Source organism: Bos indicus x Bos taurus, chromosome 4 (genome assembly GCF_003369695.1).
Source record: "Bos indicus x Bos taurus breed Angus x Brahman F1 hybrid chromosome 4, Bos_hybrid_MaternalHap_v2.0, whole genome shotgun sequence".
In the NCBI taxonomy this organism is placed as follows: Eukaryota; Metazoa; Chordata; class Mammalia; order Artiodactyla; family Bovidae; genus Bos; species Bos indicus x Bos taurus.
The window spans coordinates 5,826,528-5,844,367 of NC_040079.1; the positions used below are offsets into that span (position 1 = coordinate 5,826,528).

Sequence of the window (17,840 nt, forward strand, 5' to 3'; positions counted from 1 at the left end):
CAGTGAATACTCTTTGTCTGACTTCTTTCAGTGAGTGCAGGGTTTCTGAGAGCCATTCATGTGGTTACAGGAGTAAATTTCTTCTTACTGCCAAGTCACAGTCTGCTGTGTGGACAAACCTTGATCCGTCTCTCCAGTCACCTGCTGTCTCCAGTCTCACTGCTAAGAGTAAAGCTTGGATGAGCGCTTGTTATGTCTTTGTCAACATGCAGTCATTTCTCTTTGGTGATTATCTTGGAATGAGGTTAGGGCCACATACGTGTTGAGTTTATAGTCTTCTGAGCAGCTACCAGTTTCAGCTGCTGTTTTACACGCCCGCCAGCGACAGAGGAGACCTGTCCTCATTGCCGCTCGCTGTCGTCACCTCTTTTCGCTTTGGTCATCCCGATGTGGTTTTGTCGTCAGGCCATGGAAATTTGAATTTCCCGATGACTACTGACTTTGAACATCTTCTCATACACCTCGTGGTTGTATATCTTCTTTTTGAAACATCTGTTCAAGTGTTTTGCCTTTGTTATTGGGTTCTTTTTATTGAGTTGTATATTCTGAACAAAGTTCTTTTTCATATATATATAATATTTTCTCCTACTCTGTGGCTTCCTTTTCATTTTCTTGTATTTCAAAGAACAGAAATTTGTAATTTTGATAAAGCCCAATTGTTCAGTTTGTTTGTTTATGGTTTAGTCATTTTTTTAATCACATAAGGAGTCTTGGCCTACCTGAAGATCATATTTTCTCATTTTCTTATGTTTACTTCTAGAAGTTTTAATAGTTTTAGCTCATAAGTGTAGGTCTATGGTTCATTTCTAGCTAATTTTTGTGCATAAGGGGAGGGTTAGAATTCTTTTTTAAACTTGAAGTACAGTTACATGCAGTAAAATTCACCTGTTTTGGTGTATGACCGTGTTAGCAAACACAGCTCTGTAACCACGTGACATGGAGCAGTTTCCTCTCAGTCCCCAGAAGGCCTGTGTGCCCCTCATAGTCCGCCCTCGCCCCCCTTGTTTGCTGTCCTGTGGTTGTGTCTTTTCCAGAATGTGCTATAAATGGAATCCATTTGAGGTTTATCCAGGTTGTGTCTGTCAGTTGTTTAATCCTCTGTTGCCGAGTTGTGTTCCTTTGTGTGAATTTCATATAGTTGTTTATCCAGTCACCTGTTGAAGGACTTGTGGTTTATTTCCACGTTGGGGCAGTTACGAGCAAAGCTGTTAATGGCTAATGCTTGCAAGTTTTCGGGTGACCTTTTTTATTTATCTTGGATAAATGCCTTAAGAATGGGGCTGTTGGGTCATCTGATAAGTGTGTGTTTTAATTTTTAAAAACTTTCTAAAGTGACGGTACCATTTTTGTATCCCCTCCAAACAGGTCAGTTGCTCCACATCCTCTCCAGTACTGGCGTTGTCAGTATTTTTTATGGTAGGCATTTTTAATTAGACATTTTAATCACTGTGATTATATTTGCTTTTTCCTAATAAAAAATGATAAGCATCTTTTCTTGAGCTTACTTCCCATTTGAACATTTTCTTTGTTAAAGTGTTCAAATCTGTTGTTCATCCGCATAATTGGGTTATTTGTTTTCTTCCTGTTAAATCTTGGGAGTTGATTGCATACCCTGATTCATGCCCTCTGTCAAATAGTATGTTTTGCACCTGTTTTCTCCAGGTCTGTGGCTTGTCTTTTCCCCTCCCTTAACAAGATGTATCGCTGACCATTTTTCATCTTGAGGAAGTCCACTATATCCTTTTTTTATTTATGGAGTGCACTTTTGAAATCTTGACTCAGAGTCACAAGGATTTTTCTCCTATGCTTGCTTCTGGAAGTTTGATAGTTTAGGTTTTACAGGTTGGTCTGTGATCCATTTTCTCATCCTAGACTTTGATATGAGATGCGGTGGGTTCTTTCTGTTTTGATATTGATACCCAGTGGCGGCAGCACACTTCTTTGGAAAAGGTTCTTCTCCCTTGAATTGCCTTGTACCTTTATCCAAAATCAGCTCGTCATTTATCTATCTGGGTTTATTTCCACGGCCTGTATTTTGTTCCATTCATCTGTGTGTTGTCTTTATGCCAGCCAGTACCACACTGAAGTTTTTGTTTACCTTACAGATTAATTTTCCCTTTTTTCCCCTTTGTCTTTGGTTTGTAATAAGTACTTACTTTGAAGCAGGTTAAAATCTGCATTTTTCATTTCTAGTCCATTTTTCAGAATTTCATCCTGATCTTCCTGGTCTTTCATCTTCTCACATCCCTCATAAGACTAGAAATTCTCCAGCTTTGTTTTGTTTTTTAAAATAGGATTAAGTGGAAAACCTTTCGTGGTTCCTTTTTTAAGAAGAAAACAACAACAACAACACTCTCCAGTCCTTTGGAGGGTGTGTGTGTACTTTTCACATGGGTGCTTTTCTCTCTATTAAGGATACAGGATCCTTGTAGGTGGCAATCAGGCGTATCGCACTGACACCTATTTTACATTGTCATAGAATCTTACTATGGTGATCGTAATTTGGGAAAAGCTTTATTGAGTTTGGAATGCTGTACTAGAAGTTAGTAATCATTTATAGGTGATTACTGTCATCACCTGTGCTTTGTCTTTGTGATTTCAAGTAGTCATCACGCGCGTGAGAGCTTAGGGCACAGCAGCGTCCTGGGGCTCACACCACACTCTGAATCCAAACCCTGGCCCTGACCCACAGCGCTGCTCCTCCTGTTTCCTGGGCTCCAGGATGCACTGGGCTTTTCAGTTACTAGTGCGCTCATCAGCCCCTGCCCCCGAGACTGCAGCTAAGAGATGATGTTTCTCAGAGTAAGAGGAGTCCTGGAAGTGGGAAGAGATGATTACTCAGTGGTGAATGCTTTTTGCCCTGTAGATATAACCACAGTTATTCCACTATTTCCTTGAAATGTATTTTATGTGAAATAGAGAGGTATTTCAAAAGATGTTACCTAGGGTTTTTTTTAACAAGGGGTTTGTGAAAAAGAAGTTTTTTTCATAATCACTTGATCGTGTTTAACCTGTTTTTTTCCATAAGTTTTTTGTGTTTTAATTAATGTATTTATTTTGGCCGTGCTGGGTCTGCATTGCCGCAAGGGCTTTTCTCTAGTTGCAGCAAGGGCTTCCCACGCTGTGGCTTCTCTTGTTGCAGAGCGCAGGCTCTAGGCGAGCAGGTTCAGTAGTTGTGGCGCCTGGGCTTAGTTCCTCCACAGCCTGTGGGGTCTTCCTGGATCAGAGGTCAAACCTGTGTCTTCTGCATTGGCAGGAGGATTCTTTACCCCTGAGCCACCAGGGAAGCCCCTTTTTCATGTTTTTAAAAGTGGAAGTGATGCCTTGGATAATGTCTGGCAACTCTTGCATATTTTTGTTACAGCCTTTGGAGTCTTTATAAGATTAATCTCGTCTATTCCAATTGCTCTGATGGCTGTTTTTTCTTAGCAGTGAGGGTTTTGTTAGGAATTTGGGATTGCAGGTTGGTATTAGAGTTGGTCTCCTCTTACTTCCCCTGCCATCCATCTTTACCACTGCTTTCTTTGGGGTTCTTTCATGAGCCTTCATCTGGCCCCCGTCCAGGACCCTCTTGTTGAGGCTCTTGTTTGGTTCCTGGTTCAGTTCAGTTCAGTCACTCAGTCATGTCCATCTCTTTGCCACTCCATGGACTGCAGCACGCCAGGCTTTCCTGTCCTTCACCAACTCCCGGAGCTTGCTCAAACTCATGTCCGTTGCGTCAGTGATGCCATCCAACCATCTCATCCTCTGTCGTCCCCTTCTCCTCCTGCCCTCAATCTTTCCCAGCATCAGGGTCTTTTCCAATGAGTCAGCTCTTCACATCAGGTGGCCAAAGTATTGGAGTTTCAGCTTCAGCATCAGTCCTTCCAATGAATATTCAGGACTAGTTTCCTTTAGGATTGACTGGTTTGATATCCTTGCAGTCCAAGGGACTCTCAAGAGTCTTCTCCAACACCACAGTTCAAAAGCATCAATTCTTCAACACTCCGCTTTCTTTATAGTCCAGCTGTCACATCCATACATGACTACTGGAAAAAGCATAGCTTTGACTAGACGGACCTTTATCGGCAAAGTAATGTCTCTGCTTTTCTTATGCTGTCTAGGTTGGTCATAGCTTTTCTTCCAAGGAGCAAGCATCTTTTAATTTCATGGCTGCAGTCACTGTCTGCAGTAATTTTGGAGCCCAAGCAAATAAAGTCTGTCACTGGTTCCTGGTAGGGAACCTGTGACTGTGTCCTGTCCTGTCCCTTTTGCCACCCCCATCCCAAACATATAAAAAAGATGGACTCCACCGCCTCTTGCTTGGTGGGCAGCTTTCTTTTAAGTTTCTGGCTCTGGGATCTTCTGAGGATCATTCATCCTGGCATCCTGATGTAAAGACCTGAGTTCCTTGAGAAATTCTACTTCCAGGTTATGTCAGTTACGAGTGGGTGTAGAGTCAAGTGATAAGTAATGTTTCTTAAAACAGAGAAGACTCCTATCACTTTAAAATTCAAATTTAGCAAATAGAAGAGGAGTGATCTGAGTGATCTTCAAAAGAAGATACTTAAATTTTTACTTCTAACAGCAGTAATATTGTAATCAGTTAGGATGCTTTTGACTGCAAAGTAATTTACCTTGTGCTGGCTTAGTAAGAAAAGGGTGCCTGTTCATACTAGGTCACTTCAGTTGTATCTGACTCTTTGCGACCCCGTAGACTGTAGCCTGGTAATCCGTTAGGCTCCTCTGTCCATGGGATTTTCCAGGGAAGAATACTGGGGTGGGTTGCTATGCCCTCCTCCAGGGTTTCTTCCTGATCCAGGGATCGAACCTGTATCACTTATGTCCCTGCCGTAATGGGTGGGTTCTTCACCACTAGCGCCACCTGGAAAGTCCAAGGAAAGGGTGTTCATTCATATAAATGGAAGACTGGCGGTTGCTTGAGTAAGTGGGCCGTCAACTCAAGAATGGAGTTTCTACCATCTCTTTCTGCCATCCTTAACCTTGATCCAGTGGCTCTCAAACTTGTGGCCCATTAGAATCACTCAGAGAGCTTTTAAAAATCCCCACCCCAACTGCACCTTTACTGTGCACCTGCACAATTTAATCAGAATTGCTTGGGGGTGAAGCCCCGCCAATAGTTTCTGGAATTCCCTAGGTAATTCTGGAGTGCAGCTAAATTTGAGAACCAGAGTTCTAAACTTTAGAGCTTGGTTTGGAGATCAGTATCACCAGGGAGCTTGATAGAAATGGAAAATCCCACACCCCACCCCAGATCGACTAGATTAACAATCTACACTTTAACATGGTCCCTGGGAGAACTTGTTGTTCTTCAGCATTAGGGAAACCCTCCTGATTTTCAAACTTCAAACACGCTGGAATCCCTGGAGGAGTTAGAAAAATACTGACACATGGGCCCACCCCAGGAAATTCTGATTCATAGGAGCCCTGACGTGTTACTTAGATCCTGGGTTTTGCTGTTGCATCCCGTAGGATTCAAGGCATTCATTTGTCCCGTTATTTCCTGTAAATTGGCAATTAAATCTAACAGTTGGGTTAGATTTAGGTGGTTTCTTTTTCTTTTTCCTTCCCCAACCTTCTTAAAATTGCTTCCAGGTTAAAGGTCTCTGTTTGCATCAGGAGACCAATAATATCTGGTTATTTCTCTTTTTGTGGTGTTAATAGCTGCTCCTTGTTGCTTAGATCCATTCATTCATTAATTTAAAAAATCATGGTAATTGTTGATTTTATTCTTTTGTTTACAAGGAACAGATGCATATTTTCTCTTAAGTTTACTGCATTTATTATGCTTATCTTTTTTTTTTTTTTTATGTGCTTCTCACTGTTAGAACTTACATGCCAGAGAAAGGTTTCTGTCTGTCTGGTGATAGATCCCAGTGCCCACAAACGCTCCTGGAACGTGTGTGCTCTATGCTCAGTCCTGTCTGACTCTTACAGCCCGCCTAGAGCTGCTTAATAGATAGCTGAGTAGATTGATGAATTAACCCATAGTCAGGGCTTTGAAAACTTGGGCTTCAGAATAGAACGAAATGTTATCAAGCTTGACAGCGTAGAAAATACAACTGTTTGGACGCAGAACTGGGAGGGAAAAAGGTGCTTGGACAGGTTGAGGGGCGCATCTGTCTCTAACTCATGAAGCTGGAAATCAAGGTTTCAGTGCCAGTTGCTGTAGTCGGTCACTCAGTTGTGTCCGACTCTTTGCGACCCCTGTGGACTGCAGCACGCCAGGCTCTTCTGTCCACTATCTCCCGGAGTTTACTCAAACTCATGTCCATTGAGTCGGTGATGTCATCCAACCATCTCATCCTCTGTCGCCCCCTTCTCCTTCCACCTTCGATCTTTCCCAGCATCAGAGTCTTTTCCCAGTGATTCGGCTCTTCACATCAGGTGGCCAAAGTGTTGGAGCTTCACCTTCAGCGTCAATCCTTCCAGTGAATATTCAGGGTTGATTTCCTTTAGGATTGACTGGTTTGCTCTCCTTTCAGTCCAACGGATCCTCAGGAGTCTTCTCCAGCACCACAGTATGGAAGCTGGGGTAGTGTCACCATTTAGCTCTGGGGAGTGGGCGGGGAGAACAGAGCACCTGCAGCTGGGTGGCCCTGCAGAGATAGACATCCAGAAGTCCCAGCGTGGCTCAGGCCAGGGGGTTCTTGGAATTGTTCTGAGTTGCAGGCTTCACTGTTCCTTGATTTCTTTTGTAAAATGAAAGTGCTGCTTCTCTTCCTTCATTGCTTCCATAGCAATTAACCTTTGTTTTCCTGACTTTTAACTAAAAGCTCCTGACACCAGAGGCTATACACTTTTTGTCAGGTATTGTGGACATAGAGGTCACACGTGTGCCCACGGTTGCGTTTCCCTTGGGTTAGTGGGTAGACCTTTAAGTCACAGATCCGCTTGTGTCTCGCGCAGTCATCTCTGGTCCAGCAGGCAGCACCCAACAGCTGCAGCGCCCAGCCAAGGCTCCAACCCTGAGAACAGAAGGGGAGCGTAAGTTAGAATATACTGCCTGAGATTTTTAAACAGACTTAATAAGTATTTCAGAGGTGTGTGAAAAACCAGATGGATTGGAGCAAACCAGGGAGAAACGAAGAGTGAGTTCAGAAGTGTCTCAGGAGGACGGTGGGGAGGAGGCCAGGAGAGGGTGGGATCTGGAGCCAGGGGCTGGAACTGCACTGTGAAGAGGAGGGTGTGCTGAGCGCACACCTTAGCCTTGAGGGGATGGTGTGAAGAGGGCTGGGCAGAGGGTGAATGGAAGACCCGGGGTCACGGCTGTGACCTTTAAGGTTCAGCTCCAGCTGGTAATCAGGGCTGTATCCTAGTTCCCGCAGTATGTGTGTGCTTTAAATGCTTCTGATCTGAGCTGCTGGAAGGAACTGGAGGATTTGGGAAGACCCTTCAGGTTGCAGGAGGTAGTTGATTGGGAATGGTCAGATTTGAACTTGTTGCCTGGGGGGTTGGGTATTAAACTTCAGGGTGCAGCAAATAAGTTGGGGGGGGGGGTGTTAATATTCCCATCTGGGGCGAGAGGCCTTAACTTCCTGGTGGTCCCTGGTGAAGAATCCACCTTCCATTGCAGGGGATTCGGGTCTGATCTCTAGTCGGGGAGCTAAGGCTGCACATGGCGCGGGGCAGCTAAGCCCCCGAGGCCACAACCAGGATTCCACTTGCAGCAATCTGATGCAGCTAAAAATAAATATATTAAAAAATATAGACTCCTATCCAGGAGGTTTGGATGAGCATAAGAATTTGCATTTGTAATAAATTGTGAAGCTGCCAGAACCACACTTGACTGCTTTGCTAGGGAAGGGACACCCCCAGAAAGGATTCCTAAAGAGGGGACTGGGGGAGGTGGGCACAACTGGAGACTGTTGCCGGCCTACACAGCTGCAGCTGAGCTCAACAGGCTCAGGAAAAGGCCAAAGACTAGATTGAGATCAGAGGATTTATCAGCAAGCCCAGAGAGAGGAAATCGGCGGGTTCTGATAAAAGAGCATTGCATCGTAGTGCATAGTGATTTATCTTGGGACTTAAACCATAGGGAAGGAGGTGAGCCGTGGTAGAGATTGGAGATTCAAGAGAATCAGAGAGTCATGTGCCTCTAACTTTTTTGGCTTCAACCTGTAGTAAGAAACACATTTTATCCCAGTCATAAGCGTTTATGCAACTGTTAGTTTCTTGGCGACTTTATTATTTGCAGTCCACTCTGGTGTGCCTGTTTCTTTAAAAACAGCGCTGGTCATAGCTCTGTTGAGTATATTGATTTCATGATCTAGTGGGGTTATGACCCCTAGTTGGACAACATCGCTTCCAGAGATGGGCTGGATTAGGTGATGGGAGTCAGAAGGTGAGGGCGCTGGGAAGTGCAGATGTTGGAGGTGAGGGCGCTGGGAAGTGCAGATGTTGGAGGTGGAGTTATCTGGGTGTTTCGTGATTTGGAGACGGTTGTTGGTAGCAGGACCAGTGAGTTTGGACAGACCGTATGCAGGGTCATCAGAGTCCTGTATGGGAAGGTTAAGGACTCGGGGAAAATGAAAGCAGTTCTTGGCATGGGTTGTGTCCCAGATCCATGACTTTGGTCCTGATGGACCCTTCTTCCCAAGGACTTGACAGCCTAGCAGATTGAAACCTACTCCTCCTCATTTTATCCCTGTGATCTCGTGACTGCTGTTCCAGAGGATGCTCTTTAGGGTCAGGGAAGGGATAGGAAGTGATACATAAGTGTTTTCCTTTTTGGAGAATAAACATGAAAAGTCATTCAAAATTAATCTGAAAGCTACTAAAACGTTTGTATAAATAGTACACATTTTGTAAGAGTCATGAAGTGCGAGACTCAGTTAACAACCTTGAAGGTTTATCTTCTGTTGTGAAAATACTGGGTGAAAAAACAGTATGCTGAGTCACCGTCGCAAAATACATACAAATAAGGCAAGGCTGTTTTTGATCTGGTAAAAAAGTTCAGAAGAAGCTTTTTAAAAATAATTTGTATGATTTTTAAAAACCGAGGTGGTTCTTAGTTTGGAGGAAACTATTTGGAAGATAGTTGTGGGGTACTGAAATACGTTATTTTCAAACCTCTTAAAGATAGCACTGTTATAAAATGATGATTTATGTCTCTGTATTGGTAAACCCTCATCTGGGCACGCGCTGCTTTTCCTTTTCTCTCAGATCACGCCTGTATTGTTTTCATACAACGTTTCTCCAAACAGTTGATCTGGAGTTGAGATTCTCTTCAGATTTAAAACTTAATGCACCTTCTGAGAGCATGACCATTGTTGAACCGTCTTCAGGAAATAACTAGTGTTTCAGAATCCAAATTGGATTAGGACAAAAGCCAAAGTAAATGTGTGAGCTTATTATGGGGGGAAACTTTGAAAGGTGATCAAGTAAAGAACATAATTTGCTGTAGATTAGCAGAGTCTCTTGCAGCTGCTGCAAGCAGACTGCTTGTGAACTTGGCCAGGGAGCTGAATGGCCGGTTTGGAGGAGGAGGTTGGTGAGGGCACCTCTCAGACCCAGGAGTGATTAGCAGCAGGACTGAGAGCACTGTGAGCACTGGGATTTGCTTGCTGGGAATGGTTTCCGTTTAGTGCTGACTTGTAAAGATCTGAGCCGTGGTTAGCTTATAGTTCTACTTCTGAATGGAAACAGTAGACCACTGTGTCAGGTCTGCAAATAGAACCTTCCTGTTCCTTCTTAATTTAAGTATTTGATGATGTCCCCTTAGGGGAGAGTCCCAGGATGAAAGACCCCAGGAGACCCAGCTTTTCCTCAGTCCCGCTTCTGCTCTTGAATAATCCCCTTTTCCAGCGACCATTCTGAGTGGAGTCTAGCTTGCTCCCCAGGGAGCTGGGGTTTCAACTCTCGTGTCCCAGTTACTCCCGAAAAGGAGAGCTTGCCGCCAGCCTGCCTGTGACCGGCGCTGAACTACGTTGTCTGCTTTTGTCAGAATAATTACTGTGTTTTCCAGTTAAATGTTCATTTAAAGCCTGTCAGGTAATGTATGCCCTTTACAAAGATATGAATAGGGAGCTTTCATTGGATGTGTGCCTGTAAGTACGTTTTTCAGTGTGGTCTACTGGTTATCTATACTTGTGATTTTGCACTTTATCTCACGCTGTCTTGTTTACTGTGTGTAAAAGACGTGAAGAAGTGTTAGTCGCTCAGTCGTGTCCAGCTCTTTGCGACCCCATGGACCGTAGGCCATCAGGCTCCTCTGTCCCTGGGATTCTCCAGGCAAGAATCCTGGAGTGGGTTGCCATTTCCTTCTCCAGGGACTCTTCCCAACCCAGGGACTGAAACCGGGTCTCCTACATCGCAGGCAAATTCTTTACTGTGTGAGCCACCAGGGAAGCCCTGACTGTGTGTAACTTCTTTCAGTTTGGTCGTCATTTCGGAGATTGACTCAATAATTTATGAGGCTGTTCCCCCCAACCCCCCACCCCTGCAAGTAAGGGTGTTGAGACTTATCTGGTATCGACACATTATGGTTTGTTACTATCTAATCCAGTGTTTCCCACTGATTTCCCTCTTTGGGGAAGCTTAACATGTATAGCATAGCATACCTTCTTTCTTTCACTTGTTTTAATCTAATTCTACTTTGAAAAAGTTATAAAAATCATTTTTAATTCCTTTTTTAAAAATTGTTCAAAACTTTTCAGCCTTGCTAACTTATAAAAGAGGTGTTTGTTTGTTTGTTTTTCTTCTTGCTGCTTTCATTGCATAAATGAGTTTTGTTATATTTTGAGCTAAATGTTCCTTAAGGGGCTAGTATCTCACCTAACCTAGGCCAGGTGTTACCATCTCCTCATCAAAATTTTCTCAAAGTCAAAACACTTCCTCCATGGACATACTCTTTCCTCTTAAAATACACAGTCACAAATGAGCTATGGCCGGGTTGTGTGTGTCCCTTTAGGAAGAACAAAGCCAGAGAAAAACCAAACATAGAGAAACGCAGGGCAGTGGGCACACAGCGCGGTACCAGTGCAGCATGGTCTCTTTAGACCACAGTGCGCCTGAAGTGTGTGGCGTTGCCGGACGACCGCTACAACTCCGTGTCACAGGCAGGCCGGCGCTCGGACGCCGACACAGACGAGACACCTGTTTCTTACTAGGTTGCTGCAAACATAATTGCCATTTCGGATCGTGAATTTTAAATCATTATAACTAGGCTCAAACACGTCTTTAGTAATCAAAATGGGAACCATTACAGTCAACACATTTTTGCCAATGAAAGCTAAGTTTGTTCATTCCTGTGGTGTGAAAACCTGTTCTCCAGGATTCGATGAACTCATGGAAAGCATTTTCTGCCTCCTGTTGGTTATGGAAGCGTTTTCCCTGCAAAAAGTTGTCAAGATGCTTGAAGAAGTAGTAGTCGGTTGGCGAGAGGTCAGGTGAATATGGCAGATGAGGCAAAACCCAATTTGTTCAACTTTTTGAGGTGTTTGGTTGTGCAGTCGGGCGTCATCGTGGAGAATAATTGGGCCCTTTCTGTTGACCGGTGCCGGCCACAGGCCTTGCAGCTTTCAGTGCCTCTCGTCGATCTGCTGAGCGTGCTTCTCAGATGTAATGGTTTCTCCGGGATTCAGAAAGCTTAGTGGACCAGACGGGCAGCAGACCACCAGACAGTGACCATGACCTTTGTTGGTGCAAGTTTGGCTTTGGGACATGCTTTGGAACTTCTGGTCCGACCACTGAGCTGGTCACTGCCAGTTGTATAAAATCCACTTTTCATCACACATCACAACCCAATAGAGAAATGGCTCGTTGTTGTTGCGTAGACTTAACACTTTAAAATGACAGTTTTTTGAATTTCAGTCTGCTTGTGTGGCACCCGTTTACTGAGCTTTTTCACCTTTCCAATTTGTTTCGAATGCCAAACGACCATAGAATGGTCAACATTGAGTTCTTCAGAAATTTCCCATGTAGTTGTAAGAGGATCAGTTTCAGTGATTGCTCCGCATTGGTCCTTGTCACCTTCCGATTGCTGGCGACTGTGCTCCTCATCTTGCAGGCTCTCGTCCCCTTTGCGAAACTCCTTGAACCACCACTGCACTGTACGTTCATTAGCAGTTCTTAGGCCACATGCATTGTTGATGGCGCAAGTTGTCGCCGTTGCTTTATGACCCATTTTCAACTAGAATAAGAAACTGCTTGAACTTGCTTTTTGTCTAACATCATTTCCCTAGTCTAAAATAAATATGAAATAAACAGCACATAATAAGGCATTAGTAAAAAAGCATAAAGCAAGAAACACATTAAAATGATGTATAACATAACCGTGTTTATTTATTCCAATATCAAATGGAAAATTCGAGCAGCGCAAAACCGCAATTACTTTTGGACCAACCCGATAATTTCTGTTGACCTGTTTCCTAGTCATGTATGTAAATTGACATCTTCTGTGGTCTGAGTGTGAGCGTGCCCTTCAAAGGTCTGAGCACGTGTGCTTACAGTGTGTCAGGCACTGCGCTTGTCTTGGTAGACTGATGAGTGAAAGAAGATCCTTTCAGACAACTTTTAAGCATGAAAAAGAAAGAAAACAAGACTGCTATGGGAGAGTGACTGGCAGGGGGTGGGTGCACCTCTGGTTGGGTGGTCTTAGAGAGGGATGTTTGAACTCCAGCCAGAATAACAATAAAAGTGTGTACATTCAGAGATGGGGGTGGGCAGCTGGGACAAAGGCATGAAGACGGCAGGAACTTGGTGAACATGGAAGGATCTGACTGGAGCTTGGGGATGGGGGTGGATATGAAGATGGAAGGATACGACCGACTTCCCCAGTGGCTCAGATAGAGAGCGTCTGCCTGAACCGCAGGAGACCCAGGTTCCATCCCTGGGTTGGAAAGATCCCCTGGAGAAGGAAATGCCAACCCACTCCAGGGCTCTTGCCTGGAAAATCCCATAGATGGAGGAGACTGGTAGGCTACAGTCCACCGGGTCGCAAAGAGTCAGATACGACTAAGCGACTTCACTCACTTGGGGGTGGGGATGGGCACAGCAGATGAGGTAGGGATCCCTGGTGGGCAGAGCCTGGGACCGTGGGCTGTGGTTTGGAGGTGGGGCTTATTCTGATGGCAGTGAGGGTTTTAAGTGGGGCAGTAACATTTAATTATCAGAAGCTCTTGTAGACTGCTTTGTAGAAAACAATTTCAGTTTTTAGGCATCCTAAAGATGCTCTGAATTGTGCTTACTGCACACGCATCCAGAGAGGCCTGCCAGCTTGGGGCTTTTCTCGTCATCTCCCACAGCCCCGACTTTGAAGCGCGTGTGTTTATTAATTGGAGCGTGTGGGGACTGCCTTTGGTGTGAAAGTTTGAGCCACACCTCTGTGGTCTGGAGGGAGGTGGGCACCACAAGTGTGAAACTAGTCTTACCAGACTTCTCTCCTTGGCCCTCCCTGCGTGTCCTTTGAGGTGGAAGTTCCATGAGATTCAGCAGGCCCGTAAGATGGGTGTTTAATAATGCTCTAAGAATGTGAGAGAAGGAAGGGTTTGGGGTGAAATTAGGGAGGGACCACTTCCTGTTTCCTGCCGATAAAATCAGTCTGCCCTCCATATTCGCAGGTTCTACATCCAGGGGTTCAGCCAACCTCGGATGGAAAATATTGGGTTGGGGGATGAATTCCAGAAAGTTCCACCAAGCAGAACTTGAATTTGTTACACACTGACAACTGTTTACATGGTGTTTACTTTGTATTATTGGGTATTATGAGTAATCTGGAGATGTATGTTAGTTTAAGGTGTACAGCAAAGTGGTTCAGTTTTATGTGTGTGTATATATATTCTCTGTCATATTCTTGTCCATTACAGTCTGTTACAGGTTAGTGAATATAATTCCCTGTGCTGTACAGTGGGACCTTATTGTTTATAGTTTATATCTGCTAGTCCCAAACTCCTAATAGATTCCCCACCCCCACCTTCCCCCTTTGGTAACCATAAATTTGTTTTCTGTGTCGGTGGGTCTGTTTCTGGTTTGTAAGTTCATTGATACTATACCAGTTTTACATGAGGGACTTAAGAGTTTGGTGTCTGAGAGGAGTCCTGGAACCAGTCCCCTGCAGGTTCAGCTGGACAGCTACAATGTAGCCTTGCCCTCTTTCTTCACAGGGTCCCTGTTCTCAAGCCCGTCAGTAGAAATTGACCGACAGCAGAGGGGAGAGAACTGAAGGCTGGCTCTTGATTCATTAAAACAGACTTTTATCACATTTTTTCAGATATTGTGTGTTTGTATTAGTCGCTCAGTCGTGTCCAATTCTGTGCGATACCATGAACTGTAACCCACCAGGCTACTCTGTCCATGGGATTCTCTAGGCAAGAATACTGGAGTGGGTTGCCATTCCCTTCTCCAGGAGATCTTCCCGACCCAGGGATCGAACCTGGGTCTCCTGCATTGCAGGCAGATTCTTTGCCAGGGAAGCCCATTTTCAGATTATCTTCTTTAAAAATGATGCTTGATAACACTTATAACATCCATACATTAAAGAACTCAAACTAATCATGCTGTATTAACTTTATGTTCAAAAGTAATAACCAGATTTCAGGGACACCAGAGGAAATTAGCTTAGACCTTATTTAAAGGTTTGTTTACTTTTAACAAACTGTGTGATATGCTTATGGGTTAGTACTGTTTGTTAATATCACAGACATGTTTAATTCATAGTAGCTTCATTGCTTAAATTCCTATTTTATATATGGAATATATTTCCTCTTAGACTTTTTTTGGTAAAACAGTAAAATTAAAGGGTTTTTTTTTTTTTCTACCTTAATATGCCAATACATACTGAGCTGTTGCTCTCTTTTATAGGGAAATCCTCGTTGACGATTCAGTTTGTTGAAGGCCAATTTGTTGACTCCTACGATCCAACCATAGAAAATAGTAAGTATTGTTTTCAGGGATTTATAAGCTGAGAAGCCTGATTTTTGCTTATCAGCAGCCACTGTGTATTCCTGGAGGCTTTGATTGCAAAGGGTATTCAGTTAAACCTACAGATCTCCAACCGGGGGGCCCAGAAAAACTTCCACAGCTTTACCCATTTCACACGGAATGAATTTTACTTCACACTGAATGAATGATGTCCATATTCCATTATCTTGAAGTTGTTACTCATTTCCATAGGATCCAGTTCCACATTGGAACCTCCTATTAGAGATGCTGCTGTAAGAAAAGAGAGTATGCAGTCTTTTCTTTCCCCTTCTCAACAGTAGCCCTGACTAGCGATTCCAAGCTTGAAAGGATGAAAACACTCCAGCTCCTTTGTACCTTACTTTTGTAGACCCTCTAGTCCCCACAGCCCCTTCCAGCTCTAAAGAGGAGGCTGTGGAGAGAGAGCTGTTTCAGGATTGGAGCGAGCCCTTGCAGCGTTTTCTGAAAAGTTGCATCCAGAGCTCGATGGCATTTTAGGACATGTGGAGAAAAAAGCCCCCAAGACCAGAACCAGCCTCAGCCTTTACTTTGTCCAGTATCAGTCTGTGGTTTCAGAATCTTCCTGAAGGATTCTAGGCCCACGGCCCAAGCCTAGATCATGGGAACAGGGAAGAGAACCCAGAACGCTTCCATCCTGGGAAGCGGGTGTTTTGGACACTGGTCTTATTTCAGGCTGTCTTAGAACCCTAGGCAGACACTAGAACCAAGTCTTGAGGTTCTTGACACCAGGACTTAGCTAGAATCTCGCCAGAAGCTTACAGATTTAAAGCTAAGGTTGTCAAAGTCTGATTGGCATGTTAGACTGAAGCCGACTTAACAGCCAGGTTCATGACTCTTTAACAGCTGGATTTGAAGACTTCTCCTGTCAAAAAAGAGGCTCATGATGGGTTTGACAGACAATGGCCTGCATGTCACAAAGGCCTCACTGCCTTTTTGTATGGCTCATGAGCAAAGAATGATTTTTACATTTTTTAATATTTGAAAAAGTAAAAACAAGAATAATGACGGTGACATTTGAGTGTTGTGTGAAATCCAGATTTCAGGATCCATAAAGTTTTATCAGAACATGGCCCTGGCCATCTTAGCTCTACGATCACAGAGCTGTTGAGTGGCTGCCTCAGAGACCATCTGGCCTGAAGAGCCTGAAATAGTTACTGTCTGGCCCCTTTCAGACAGAGTTTGCCAGCCTCTGGCTTAAAATACTCAACTGTCCTTTGTGTCCCAGCATGCTGGTGGCAGGGAAGGAAGCCTGTAGGTTGCTGAGTTAACTGGGCAAATCTGAGTTTGAGGTAACCCCTGCCAGTCTTGGGAAGGAGGTGTCCTGACTCCATCCTGTGTTGATGTGTTTAGCTGGCATTGACTAGTATGCCAGTGTGAGGAGCAGATTCATCTGAATGCTACGTGCACAAGCGTGGTTGCCTCAACGTCAGAATAAGGACAGAATAACCCATGACCTTGCCCTTAATATTTGCTATACATAGCAATTTCGAAGTTTGTGTCCTTAAAGAGATCAGGCTCATTTGGGAATTTTATCCATAGAAGACAGTTTTCATGGCAAGTTTTGCCCTAAAATGGTTCTTCTAATTCTTTAGCTTTGTGCCATTTAAAATTGAAGAGGAAGGAAAGCCATGTTGTATATAAATACATTTTCTTTGTATGTAAGTAATGGACCTGATGAAAGTGGGACTTTCTTACCTTGATGCTGTCTCGAAACCAGAATATAATCCTACCTTGAAGGCTGTCAGCATCATCTTTAATCACATTGTTAATATTTTCCTAACACTTAGTATTCAGTAATGAAGATTTTTTTTGGCAAGATCAGAAATGATTGTCAGAGTATGAGTCCCTTTAAAGTTCATGAGGTGGGACCTCCCTGGTGGTCCAGTGGCTAAGAGTTCTCCTGCCAGCAGAGGGGACAGAGGTTCAACCCCTGGTCCTGGAAGATTTCACTTACCGCAGAGCAATTGCTGAGCCCTTGCTCCAGAGCCCATGCTCCGCAACAAAGGAAGCCCAAGCACTGCAGCCAGAGAGGAGCTCCTGCTCACCACATCTAGAGAAAGCCCATGCAGCAGTGAAGACCCAGCCCAGCCGGAAACAAATAATAAAAAAAATTTTTTTTAATTTATGAGGCATATACAGATATCACTTTCCATATATGAGGCTTCTGACCAACTAATACAGTGAGAAACCCTCCACCCTTCCCCCCACAATGTAGCGGGAAAAAATTGCTCAGAGAAAACAAGGAACGAGCAAGGAAATGGTTGTCATAAACTTGTTAGTAGCATCATAAATGAATGTGTGGTTTTATGGTTTTGAAAAACAGTACTCTAAATCTGGGAACCGCTACACCTGACTTTATAATCTAGTCCAAGTTGTTGCTAGCAGACATTCACTAGTAACACATCTCTGAAGTATCACTGCAGAAGCAAAAATTCTGGGACTCGGTCATCTTTTAACAGGGGTTTAAGAGAATAGCATCAATAAAACCATGGTAATATTTTCTAGTTTGAGGAAATTTCTAGACCACATACTGCTCTGCCAATGTGCTTTTTTATATACTGTAGTGTTACTTCCACAACTCAATTCAAACTAGATTGATGTAACGGTGGTGGTGGTTCAGTTGCTCAGTTGTGTCCGACTCTTTGGGACCCCGTGGCCTGCAACACACCAGACATCCGTGTCTTTCACTATCTCCTGGAGTTTGCTCAAACTCATGTCCGTTGAGTAGGTGATGCTATCCGACCATCTTGTCCTCTGTTGTTGCCTTCTTCTGCCTTCAATCTTTCCCAGCATCAGGGTCTTTTCCAAGGAGTCAGTTCTTCCCTTCAGGTGGCCAGAGTATTGGAGTTTCAGCTTCAGCATCAGTCCTTCCAGGAAATATTCAGGATTGATTTCTTTTAGAATTGACTGGTTGGCTC

At 44.0% G+C, this 17,840-nt stretch overlaps 1 protein-coding gene across 2 annotated transcripts in view; it reads left to right on the forward strand.

Moving 5' to 3' along the window:
- RHEB (Ras homolog, mTORC1 binding) overlaps nucleotides 1-17,840 on the forward strand; it is a 53,058-nt gene that overhangs the window by 18,080 nt on the left and 17,138 nt on the right. For both annotated transcript variants that reach the window (XM_027538548.1, XM_027538549.1), the window contains exon 2: nucleotides 14,803-14,874. In XM_027538548.1, the coding sequence (XP_027394349.1) occupies nucleotides 14,803-14,874 (72 nt within the window). The remainder of the gene's footprint in view (nucleotides 1-14,802; nucleotides 14,875-17,840) is intronic.